The sequence below is a fragment of the Dermacentor variabilis genome, chromosome 4, assembly GCF_050947875.1.
Source record: "Dermacentor variabilis isolate Ectoservices chromosome 4, ASM5094787v1, whole genome shotgun sequence".
NCBI lineage: Eukaryota > Metazoa > Arthropoda > Arachnida > Ixodida > Ixodidae > Dermacentor > Dermacentor variabilis.
The window spans coordinates 114,743,014-114,756,589 of record NC_134571.1 but is presented as its reverse complement, the minus strand read 5'-3'; the positions used below and the strand labels follow the sequence as shown (position 1 = coordinate 114,756,589).

The window sequence follows — 13,576 nt, the reverse complement described above, 5'->3', positions numbered from 1 at the left end:
TATTTGCTGCGCTCAAATTTCGCATTAGGAAGTAACTTAATCGTCGGTAATTTTTTATTCCCTCGTCATTGCTGCCGTTCCACGTGTGCTATACAGCGTGCGACCCGTTCTGCCTACCGCGACATTCGAGCTGTGTTCTTGCTTTATGAGAGGTGTTCGCAAGCTACAAATAGTGATATAGATGTGCGATGTGTCGCAGCGTTGCTGGGTGTAGAAGTGCTCGTTCTACGCGATGTGCGTGTGCTTAGAAGTGAAATGTGCAGAAGTGTTGCCGATCGCGTTTTGATATGTAGTACCCTTATAAGCCCTATTACACCGGCCTTTTGTGCTTCGTGCATGTATCGTTTGTTTCAGAAGTAACTGCTCTTTTGAAGGTGGTTCAGTTTAGGGAACATAATAATAGTTACGTGCGTCAAGACATACAGCGCTTTCCTGAAATTTGGACGCGCCTGACAGCACTATTGTCATGAATGAAAATTTCGGGCAGCTTTGCTTTTTTTCATGTGGACATTGGTGCGAATAGCAAGAATTTCTAGATTTCACGAAGTAAATTGCTTTAAATTTTGTGATGAAAGCGGCTGAAATACCTAAAAATCTGAAGTGTTAGCTTTTGGCTGGTGACTACGCACAAAGTCTGTTTGTGGGGACACCACCAGTGGCATGGTAGATGAATACGTTATAGGTAAGAACTGGATACTTCCTTCTTATTAGGTACAAAGTTTACGTTTGATGACAAAAAGTTATATAAATGTAAAAATGAACACGTAACCCAAGTGATATTACGTAACACGTAAGTAAGTGTCACAGGCATGGTGATATATGATATTCTGCTAGGTGAGCCAGCAGAACTGCGGGAATGAAATTTTTCCTAGAGTTATTCTTCGCTGTCCAGGTATGATCACGTTACTAATGCAAGCAGAACTGGGTAAGCGAAATTTTGCCGTTACGTTGTATATCCACCGTAGTTGATTATCTCGTTCGTGTCACCTGTTTTGGCACGAGCCTTCAGTTTAAAGTGAACAATAGCACAAGTACCAGCATTATGTGTCTGATAAGTGCTTTATTTTCTATCCTCGTGTTCATTCTGCCAACAGTCATCAAATAATCTGCATTAAACTGACTTGGGCCTTGTCAGGATTGGGGGCTCAATCCCATCACTCGTAACCCATTGTCAAGATTGGAGTCCGGCATGAATTAGAAGGTAGCTGGCCCATGCCGTCGTCCAACTTATCTACGCTGAGGACGTTGATGAAGGGAAGGACTGCTTCTCGTCGAGAACGAGGAATATGGGTTTATTTACAGTATCTACATCAGTCTAGCATGACTGCGAGAGAAAGTACCTCAGTCTAACATGACTGCTTGAGAGAGCGAGCTGAGCATCCACACAACAGCGGTTTATAAACACTCGGTCCTCCCCCGATCCCAAGGTGACGGAAACGTTCGTCCAGTCGTCGTAAGCTATCCGCCTCTCCGCGGGACGGCTTACACACACACACACACACACACACACACACACACACACACACACACACACACACACACACACACACACACACACAGGTTCACGGTCCGGAACCGACATCACACGGACTTCGTAAAACTCGGAGCTGACCCCCGCACCGCGCCGCCAGGTGCCCATTGTCTTGCGTCTTGGACGGCGCGTGGGAAGGGGCCTTCGTAGTCGTTCCCGCGGCAACTCCCCCGCTCATAGCAGAACAGGTGGGCGTTGGTGGGTTCGGTAACTATAGTTGGTCCGCCGAACGCATTCAGTCACAACGGCGACGAGGCTAGAGCGTAACGGTGGCATTCCTAGAAAAGTTGACGCCTGCTGTCGCAACCGGCTGGCAAAACTTGCACGTCAGCGGGGCCTTCTTAACAGCGCCTCCATGGCCCGGAAAATCTCGACTGTCCAGCGCTCACAACCGCTGGGCAGGAAGAGAACGGCTGGTGACCAGGGGGTGATGTCTTGGCTCGCAGCAACCACTTGTGTAACGATGTCACCGCCCCAAAACATCCAACAAGGACAGGCAACTGCAAAACGAACCCTACAACCCAATGCCATGACAGAGACTCAAAAAGTCCTCCCTGTACTTATTAGGTACGACTAACTGATCTCAAATCCTACCCTTTCGATCTCTGTAGTGCCGATACAACAATCCTCCTCTCTTGTGTGTCGTCACGTTGCACCTAGCAATGCCTTCTTTAGCTGTGTGGTGTAATTTAGCTAAGCTGTCATCATTCTTTTGCTCCGCTGCCAGTGACTCTCTATCCATACGTAAGAGCTGATCAAAGTTCTTCGAGGCCGGTGATAATAACGACCCTGTCTCGCTTGCGATGCATCAGCGGGCTCTTCCTGCTGGAGTGAACTCTGATACCCTATCGATACGCTCTCATTGAGCTGGTCAGCAGGCAGGCTCTCCTCAACTGCGTTTTTGTCCCTCGGGCCTAGCTCGGATTCGGGTATCGAAGTTATCCCCTTTTCTGCTTCCGCTGGAGCAACTTGTGCATTTTCAGCAGAAAGCGACGCAATTTTACGAGCTTGGCCTCGGGTCAATGCCTGTACTACGCCCTCTCCATGTTTAAGCCCCTTTTCACGTAGTAACTGATTTGAACGATTCAAAAAAATGTAAGGGCACTGTAGTGACAAGAATTTGGAAACTGCAGTATCGGTCACTAGCTCCCCGAATGGTCCACTGATTCTGACTTTGGCCTTGGGCAGACACACGCTGCGTTCTTCTACAACCTGTTTGATCCATGCTACTTCTCCGGTGAAGTCATCTACCGTCACGTAAGACGGATGGACAATGTCCATCGTGGCGGCACTGTCTCTTAGCACTCGGCATGGTTTGCCATTAACTTGCAGGTCGTGAAGATATGGGCTTAAAAGTTCCATATTCTCGTCTTTTTTCTCCACGTAGGAGAAAACTACGCTAGGCTTCCCGCAGTTTACAGCTATATGTCCCAGTTTGTGGCATTTATAACAGCGGATCGGCCTAAAAGATTCGAATTTTCTTTTCTGTTCCTTTTGTGCGGTTGCCCCGTTAAGTTTCTCCTCGCTCTTTTCTGCGGGCTTTTCCTCCACGTCTACAGACTCCGATCGTCTAGTCTGCGAACCCTTTTTGAACAGAAATGGTTTCCGCGGTCCATTTCGACCGTCCGAATTTCCGTCCTCGGCGTTCAACTTCCTACGCGTTGCATACTCTTCAGCTAATTCAGCTGCCCTTTCCACAGTGTTTACATTCCCTCTGTCTTGCACCCGCAGTTTCACAGCTTGGGGGATGGTTTTGTAAAACTGCTCTAGACACATGCACTCAATGATCATGTCTCTCCTGTCGTACGCTTCCATGCTTTTCAGCCACTCGACTAGGTTGGCCTTTAAGCCTTATGCAAACTCCGGATACCCCTCGCTATCAGGGGGGGACGACGACGAAGAAGAAGCGCTCGTGCCTAGTCAGAGATCGGCTCCGTGATTGCTAGCCAATTACGCAGTGCTAATTACCTCGAACCAAAGTTTTGCTTGCACCAATGTGTCCGTGAAGGCGAGCGGCATCGACCGACACCAGCTGACCCCAGAGGTGCGTTTTTCTTTGCCACATTTCGTGACTGCTTCTACTGCCGCCGTGCGGAACACGCCTAAGCTAGGCTTAGGCGTGTTACGCGGACACTAGGCCCAACAACACTGTCGCACCGACAGCGGCCTGCCGTACATCCCGCCGGCTGCCGCTCGTCAGCTCCGAGATGGAGGCGCCCTCTGAAACAACAATGATCGTGGACAATCACATGTGCGTTCAAGTTCAGGGAACAGAGATATCACCAGAGGAATACCACAGCGACGCTGGATGGACGCTCGCGGGGGAACGCATGTCGAGGCTGCGCCAGCAGACCCCCGCCAGCGGCAAGCCCGACGGACCCAGCGGGAGTCAAACAAGCACGAGGTCAAAATTCTACAAGAACGTCAGAGCCTCGGCCATCAAGGCAGCACGCATGCCAGCCATGCCACTAGAAGAAACCAAGATAGTTGTCAGACCCAGAGGGGGACTGGACATCGTCAAGACCGGCACCACCACCATCGCTGCGGCCATACTCGCTGCGGCCAAGATCACGAGCAAGGAAAGCGCCGCGGACACCATCTGCCCCAACACACAACAGAACATCATTGTCGTAAGTACACCGAACGAAGACAACGCGGCAAAGTACGCTAAAATCCAGGAAATATCTATTCAAGGCAAACCCTACGAGGTCAGCGCATATCGCACGGCACCTCACGACACCGTGAAGGGCGTCATTAGAGGCATCCCCATAGACGCGAGCGCCGAAGAGCTAGATAGAAGCATCGTCAACGAGAGGAACCCGCTAGCAGTGGCCGCAAAAAGGATTGGAAGCACGACCACTGCGATTGTGGTGTTCCAGGGACCCAAGGTACCGAACTTCGTCCGATACGGAGTCACCCTGATACCGTGCCGCCTCTACAAGAAACAGATCGACGTCTGCCAGCAGTGCGGCCGAGTGGGACACCGCAAGGACGTGTGCCCGACCCCCACAATCAAGACGTGCCTGGCCTGCGGACTCGAGAACCCTACAGAAGACCATCGCTGTACCCCAAAATGTATGTTGTGCGGAGACGAACATCCGACCAGAGACCGAACGTGCAAGGCGAAATACAAGATCCCCTACGTAGTGCGCAAGCGACAATGGGAGCGCCGACAGGCCGAACGCCAGCTGCTGTCGGAGAGCGATTTCCCGCCACTCGACAAGCCGCCAGCTGCGCGAAAGTCAAGGACCCCACCGGAAAACCGCGCGCCCAAATCCAGAGAGAGCAGTTGCTGCAAGAGAAGCCTCAGCAGGAAAACGTCACCATCACGTGAGCGAGTGAGCTGGGTCGACGCAGCGAAAGCAAACAACATAAGGAACGCGCAGAAAATCACCGAAACCACGAAGAAAGAAGATATGAATAAGGTCCGGGAGGCAAATGAGCTCCTAAGACAAGAAAACGCGGCGTTGCGAGCGACCATCAACAACCTCACGAAAGAGATCGCCGAGATCCTTCAGTTGCTGCTATGCAACAACGAGCCTCTACAGAGACCCACGCCAAGCACAAGCAAGACCAAGGAAACGACAACGAACATCCAGGAGCAAGCCATAGAGGAACCGGCACAGAAGAAGCGAGCCATCGAGGCCACGCGCATGCAAACAGAAAACGATCGCATCGACAGCCTCGAAGCGAAATTCGAAGCGACATTCAGGAAACTCGAACAGCTAATCACGACAAACATCGCAGCAGTGACAGCACTGAAACAAACAATGGAGACCTACCAAGCCGAGAAGACGAACAGATTCGCCTACATCGAAAGGACCCTACAGCCGATGGTAAGCCACCCGACGTTTGCGCCCCTCTTCGGGCAACATCCACCCAACCAGGGAGCCCCGTACACGCCAACGCAATCATGGCCGCCAACGCAACACCAGCAGCAGCAAGTGTAACCGCGTGGTAGTGGAACTGTCGCGGCTTCGCAAGGAAGAAGGCAGTCATCCAACAGCACATCGTGCAGGCCGCGCGCAAACCAGACGTTATACTACTACAAGAAACACTAACCGAAGCACCGTCCCTCCCCAGCTACAGAGTGCACAAGGGACCGCCTGACGGCAGAGGCCTGTGCACCCTAGTCAGGAAGGGACTCACGTTCGTCGAACACGAGCTGCACAGCAATATCAAGATCGAGCACACACTCACCGAAATCATCCCGGGCAAGGAGAGAAAAGGAAGCATATTTCTGCTCAACGTCTACAGCAACCCATCGCAGAGAAAACAGAGATTCAAGACATTGCTGCACAGAGCCAGCACCGCAGCGGGCCGCAACACGTTGATCGCGTGCGGAGACTTCAACGCAATGAACCCTGCCTGGGGCTACAACAAGTACACAGTAAAGGACCGCGACCTGTACCAAGACGCCACGGAACTCGACTTCACCCTCATCACGGACCCGACACATCCGACCAGGATCGGTAACTCCGTGTCCCGGGACACCACTCCGGACCTCACGTTCGTCAAGAACAACATCCGGGGCGCGATCACCTGGAGAAACACGGGGACCGAACTAGGTAGCGACCACACCAGCGTTGAAATCGGCATACCGGAACACAACGACACCAGCATCAAAACACACAGATGGATAGACTAGGATGCATTTCAAGACGCCAGAAGCCAGAAGAGCGACGGTGACGACGAGATCAAAGTCATCGACTCGTGGACGGCCGAAATCACCAAGAGCGTACGCGACGCGACTGAAGAGATTGAAACGGGCGTGGAGATTGACAAAGTAGATCACCGTCTTGCGGTCACAGCCGGCTTGCGCATCTCATCGAAGCCAAACAGTCGATACTCAATCGCTGGAAGAAACAACGTCTTAACCGCAGACTGAGAAAGAAGGTGGCGTAGCTGAACCGAGCAATCGAGGAACACTGCCACGCTCTCTGCACGCAACAGTGGAACGAGATCTGCAACGCGGCAGAAGGGCAGATGCACAGCGGGAAGGCGTGGAACCTGCTGCGGCACCTGCTCGACGAAACCAAGACCAAGTCGTACCAAAGGGACAGACTCGCCAGGCTCATACATCAGGCGGTCTCAGCACACGGCGTCGACGAAGTCACCAGGCGCATTAACGACAAATACCTGCCGACTACACCTACCGAACAGCACGCGCCGTACAGCGGCCTGCCTGACGCGAAGCTCGATCGTGACATCGACGTCGAGGAGGTACGCGCGGCCCTGCACGACCTCAACAGCCGGTCGGCAGCCGGCCCTGACCTCGTCACGAACAAGGCTTTCAAGAACCTGGATGACGGCTCGATTTAAAAGCTCGCAAAATACTACAACAAGTGCTGGAGAGCGGGCGCGCTGCCAAAGCTGTGGAAGACAGCCAAGACCATCCTGATCCCCAAGCCGGGGAAGCCGCCGGACACGGATAACCTCCGGCCCATCTCGCTCACGTCCTGCGTGGGCAAGGGGCTGGAGCACGTCCTGCTCAACAGGTGGCAAGACTACCTGGAACGAGAAGGGCTGCACCCGGCCACTTTGATCGGCTTCAGACAGCCCCTCAGCAAGCAGGACGCGATGCTGTAGCTCAAATACCAAATCATTGATGATGGCGGCAGCACCCGCGACAACAAAGCAATCCTAAGGCTGGACCTGCAGAGCGCCTTCGATAAGGTGAAACACTCGGCGATTCTGTCCCAAGTCTCCAAGCTCAACATGGGCGGAAGATCCTACAACTATATCAAGGACTTCCTCACGGACAGGACCGTCGAGCTACGAGCAGGCGACCTACAGACTCAAGAGAAGAAGCTCGGGAGCACCGGCACACCGCAGGGATCGGTCATTTCACCGATGCTGTTCAACCTGGTAATGATCGGAGTGACCGAGAAGCTCGGGCACATCGAAGACGTCAGGCACACCATCTACGCGGACGATATCACACGATATGGGGGACCGGTGGCAGCGACGCCCACATCGAGGGTGCGCTGCAAGCCGCTGTCGACGCAATAGAAGACCAGCTGGAAGGCACCAGACTGAGACGTTCGCCGAGCAAATCGGAGCTTCTCATACTCCCACCTACCAAAAACAGCAGAAGCAAGACCAGACAACGCGAAAACGAAAAAATCAGAATCGTCACCAAATCCGGCAACGTGGTCGGCAAAATTAGGATCCTAGGCATGGTCATCGAAAAGCACGGAAGAAACGGCGGAACTATCACCCGTCTCAGGGCAAAAGCAGCCAAAGCGATTCGACTCCTAAAATGAGTCACTTCCCGAAAGGCTGGCATGAGAGAGGAGAGCCTACTTAGGCTCGTCCAATCCTTCGTCATCAGCCACGTCGCGTACGTTGCAGCCTACCACAGATGGCTGCAACACGAACGAAACAAAATCAACGTGCTCATCAGAAGAGCGTACAAGACGGCGCTGGGCCTGTTCGAGTCCACGAGCACGAACCGCTTGTTACAACTCGCATTACACAATACGCTCGAAGAAATAGCCGAAGCGCAACGGACTTCTCAACTGGAGCGGCTGTCCATGACCAAAGCCGGGAGGAAGATATTGGACGATCTGGGAAAAAGACGCTCGAACGAGGTGGAGATGAAGCTCCCCGTCCCCGAAGAGGTCCGACGCCAGACCAGAATCAACCCTATACCGAGGAACATGAATCCCGAGTTCAACAAGGGAAGAAGAGCGGCTAGGGCCAAGGCTCTCATTGACAAGCATGCCAACGACGAACACGCGCGGTACGTGGACGCGGCCTAATACCAACGGAACGCCTTCGCAGCGGTCGTCATAGAGGCGTCAACCGGCGCCACGAGGACGGCAGCGAGCGTGAGAAGAGCCGGAGCGGAACAAGCGGAGGAGGTAGCCATCGCCCTGGCCATCGCCGACGCAGACTGCCACACGGTGCTGAGCGACTCAAGACAGGCGGTGCGAAACTTCGCCAACGGCCAAATCTGCAGGGAGGCTGAGCGCGTACTGCGAGCGGTCAAACTAAAAGAACGAAAAGTACGACTCAAGTGGTTGCCGGCGCACGCGGGCGACGCATCGGGACGCAATGAGAACCATAATGAGACGACACACGCAGCGGCGCGAGCGCTAACCAACCGCGCCCCGGCGACAGACCGTCCGACGTGGTTCGGAACCAAGGACCGCATGACAGATTACAGTGAAATCACGAAGGCCTACCGCCTGGCTCACAGGACTCTCCCACCCCCGCACCCGAGACTGAGTCGAGCGGAGGCGGTAGTACTAAGACAGCTCCAGACCGGATCGCTACCGAGCCCGAGACTGATGAATCGTATGTACCCCGAGACATATCCGACAGATATGTGCAGAGTCTACCGGAGGGAGACTGCAGACTACACGCACATCTTGTGGGACTGCGTCAAATATCCAGAAGATTCAAAATCAAGAACACTCACACCGCGGCTCGAGGCAGCCGCAAAGAGCTGCGACCGAGACGATCAGCTCTGGGCCGTCCAGCAGGTCCTCGAGGCGCTTGAAAGGCACGGACCCAGCGAGCCGGCAACGGCGAGCGGAGACCCGCGCCGAGTAACGGCGACTTCGAGGATGACGTAGGCCCTCGTCGAGGCGCGCGCGCGCCCAACTGCAGGCATAAATAAAGTTGTCTCCAGTCCAATCCAATCCAATCGCTATCTTTCTTGCCTGTACTCCTAAACCTTTGCCGAAAAGCTTCGGCTGAAAGGCGGTATTTCTTCAGAAGACTAGCCTTAACTTTCGCATAATAATTTGCATCTTCTGCACTGAGTCTGGCGATTAGTTCCGCCGCCTCACATTGCAACATAGACAGCAATCGCTCTGGCCATGCACTCGGACCGAACTTCATCTTCTCGCAAGTCCTTTCAAAATTGCAAAAGAACAAGCCTATGTCGGTCCCGACCTCAAATCGCTTTAATAGCCTGTCCATACGGTATGATTCTGCCTCACCTGATCGTCCCAGAGCCCCTTCACTTCCTTGAGACAACTGCAAACGTTTGCTTTGAAGTTCAAGTTGCATTTTTCTTAACTCGCGACCTTTATCGCGTTCCTCGCTATCTCGTTCTCTGTCCCATTCCTCTCTTTCTCTTTCCCATTTATTTCTTTCTTCTTTAGAAGTTCCAATCCCATTTCAATTTCTTCCTCACTAGCCTGTTCGGAAATTAGCTCCAATAATTCCGGTTTTAGCATTTCCTTGCGTACATCTAGGCCCAGTTCCTCACCAACAATCAACAATTCGTCTCTCAGCAGTGTCCTTAACTCCATGACTGCGTCTTTACTGTCCTGATCCTGCTCTCTATATCTAGCTAGGAAAACACAACCTAGCTAACACTAAACAATCTATCTTCCCTACTGTTCTAAAGAGAACAACCAAAAAATGAAGCCTAGAGAGTCAAAGCAAGAACCAAGCACTCACCGCAGACACAGGACTAAGTCGCAAAGTCCATCTCACCGCTGTAGGTAGCTGGCCCATGCCGTCGTCCAACTCGTCTACGCTGAGGACGTTGATGAAGGGAAGGACTGCTTCTCATCGAGAACGAGGAATATGGGTTTATTTACAGTATCTACATCAGTCTAGAATGACTGCAAGAGAAAGTACATCAGTCTAACATGACTGCTTGAGAGAGTGAGCTGAGCATCCACACAACAGCGGTTTATAAACACTCGGTCCTCCCCCGATCCCAAGGTTACGGAAACGTTTGTCCAGTCGTCGTAAACAAGCCGCCTCTCCGCGGGACGGCTTAAACACACACAAACACACACACACACACACACACACATACATACACACACACACAGGTTCACGGTCTGGAACCGACGTCACACGGACTTCGTAGAACTCGGAGCTGACACCCGCACCGCGCCGCCAGGTGCCCATTGCCTTGCGTCTTGGACGGCGCGTGGGAAGGGGCCTTCGTAGTCACTCCCAAGGCACCTCCCCCGCTCATAGCAAAAAGAGGTGGGCGTTGGTGGGTTCGGTAACTATCGTTGGCCCGCCGAACGCATTCAGTCACAACGGCGACGAGGCTAGAACGTAACGGTGGCGTTCCTAGAAAAGTTCACGCCTGCTGTCTCAACCGGCTGGCAAAACTTGCACGTCAGCGGGCCGTTCTTAACAGCCTGCAAAGTATGTCCAATAAATGTTTTTCCGGTGCGCTTTCATCTATCTGTAAGCTTACGGCTACCTATCATTTGTGGGCGTAGGATGTTGAATAAGTAGCTGCCTCACTGATCTTTATTTTGCACAGGCCACGGTTCCAGTCATTACCTGAACCGTTTTCAGCTGCACTGCCAGAACATGGAAAGAGGTGCTTAGCCTCTTGTCATTCTTTAGCATGTTCATGGCCACAGTGCATTGCCCCTGAGAAGTCAGCTGCTATCACTATATAAAACGTGCCTATTGGCTGCCATGAGTTTAACCTCAACACAAATTTGCACACTTATATCAGCATTAGTTATATGGTCGAAGCCAGCTAATGAGAGCGAACTTCTGGCAAAATTTTCAAGTGACTCTGTCCGCAGAGTGTCAGCTCCCTGTATTATGTTAGCCCCAATGTCAGTGTGCTGCATTTTTATTTTTTGACACAAATTTACTACTCAACCAGATGTTTTCAAACCATCAATTTTAGACCCATGCACATGGTCACTTTTTTATCATATTCTGAAAATGACACCCATGTCTTGCTTAGATTAGCACCATCAGTTTAACTTATGCCAGAGTTGAGTAGCTGCATGTGAGAAAAAAATCACTGCGTAGCTAATAGGAATTAGACTGGTGCGAACAAAATTATTTGTCTTTATGTCTTGCTGTATAAGTTGTGCTGTTCATTTGATGCCCACAGTAATACGTAAACACAAATGTATGTGTATCTTGCATTTGCGTGCATGTGTGTGTGAATGAAACAGCACAACTTCTAATATCAAGGAGTGTTGCACCAACTATACCCTATTAAAGATGTTCTATATAGTATTCAGCTGATCTTATTTAAATTTTATCACGTGGTGCAGTTACAACATTTCATACCTGTGTGTAAACCAATTTATGGACTGTATCCACTGCGTGTGATAATGCATATTTTAGACCAATGCAGTACCTGAGGCAGCAGCTTTTATTTAGCTGTTGCCATCGCTTATTAGAGCAATCTTGTTGAATATGCCTTCCAAACGACTTATAAAAATGTTTGTGTTTAGTATACCAGCAGTGAAATAATGAATTCAGCTGCAATTCTTTGTATATTAGTGAGATTATTTAGACTGCTCATCATTCTGTCACGTGTTGTTCTTCAGTCACACGTGGTGACAGTATTTAGCGTCATAAGTTCTAGGCGCATTTTACACGGGCCTTTCGATGAAGTGAAATCTGCCTTTTCAACAGTCAGTTTAGTGGAAAGCCACTGCTGAACCAATAGCTTAAAGACCAATTCCTGCATGCTTTTCGCCAATGAGGAAGTGTACGGAAACTATGTGTGATACATCACTTCCGCTACACCAATAATCACACAGCTGAACCTGCTACATGTAGTTAACTCATTGATATAGGCAATGGAAGATGTTGCACCTATGCAACAGTTACTCATCCCTTGAAATGTGAATGGCCCAAGCATTCGCGAGCATATTGGTCACAACCATCTGGCAGCACAAGTGGGAACACTTCTGTAATCACAAGTGAAGACAAGTAGAATAGTGTCACTGTCTCAGCTGGTTTGTCAAGATTACCTTGCCTGCAAGTTTCTTGTTTATATTGGATAAACTTCCTATTTTATGAATTAACAGCTTTCACAAAATTTACTGCGCTAATGAAAGCACAGCACAGATACCAGTACTGAAGGAGGTATATGCGAGTACAGCAGAGAACTTATGGGTAAGTTCGAAAAGATACAGGTAAAACTACGCCAAACAAACTATTTTCACGTTAGAACATATACCACCGGCAAGGAAAGCACATGCAGAACATGCAATAAGTGCCATGTGTGGAAGATTGAGACGTGTGATGCCGAAAACCTGTTTGCGTTTTGAACATTGACATAAGGAAAAATTGCAGCCTGTACTTCTGTGTCAGAGGGTAGAATATCAAAGGAGAGGTGCAAAAAGGATTCTGTATGTAGTACTCCCTTATGAATGGGCTATTCAAGTTGTGCCAAACATAACTACTTGTGTGCAAAGCATTGGCCAAGGTACCATATGTATGTCTGACACTTTAAAAATATTTTCCATTGAACATTCTGAGCTCTAAATGTGAAATGCATGCTGTTTTCAGCTACAGATAGCGTATATATGTATTTGACCTGCACCACAAAGAGCTTATGCAACAAAAAAATGCGTACACCTTAGTGTTATGTTGTTTTTCATGGTGTCTCAGTTTACTTAATACAGTTTTAAATGTACACATTGCTTCACATGTGTATAGCTAAAAATCACAGAAAACTAATTGCACTGCGACTGCGAGCTCACAACACAAGCATTTGTGTGGCATACTTTCTGTCCATTGATGTGACCTTGCACTATAAATGTAAAATCCCACAGCTGCAAAGCTGAGCATCCACCTTTACATTTCAAACGATTTTTTCATCGCTCAGCAGTTATGCTTATAACCACATTCTGACAGCTAATCTGCACCACCTTAATTTAAGCGCGATGTAAAAGAATGTTCGTGCATATCCAAGCTGTTCTAGCGTGTGTGCAGGAATACATCATTGTCCAGTGGCACCGTATACTCCAAGCGTAAGAGTGCGCAATTAGTAAACAAAGCGGCTCCTAATACTAAGCTGACCCATACGTAGGAGCATTATATTTTCTGATCCACACGCAAAGTTGCCTTCAGTGTACTGAATAACAACAGCTTTGATTTGCCACGTTATATTACTGCACACACACAGCGCTGAAGCAGTCTGTACAATGGTGAGCAATGCGCCAAGGAATGAAAGATTACTTGTGATGTGTGGACTTGAATAGTAGATGTGACTGCTTACCTAATTCACCAGTATGCGTGTTTTCTTCTAGAAAAATTTAAATTTGGCGAAGAGGTTGAGCCACTGCGGCCCCT

The 13,576-nt window shown here is 50.3% G+C and overlaps 1 protein-coding gene across 1 annotated transcript; it reads left to right on the top strand.

Annotated features, from left to right (window-relative positions):
- The first annotated feature begins 3,738 nt into the window (after positions 1–3,738).
- Positions 3,739–10,849, top strand: LOC142578301 (uncharacterized). Its single transcript, XM_075687699.1, has 2 exons — positions 3,739–5,098; positions 10,782–10,849. Exons 1-2 carry the CDS (start codon positions 3,739–3,741, stop codon positions 10,847–10,849), a joined length of 1,428 nt encoding a protein of 475 aa, XP_075543814.1.
- The last annotated feature ends 2,727 nt before the right edge of the window (positions 10,850–13,576 follow it).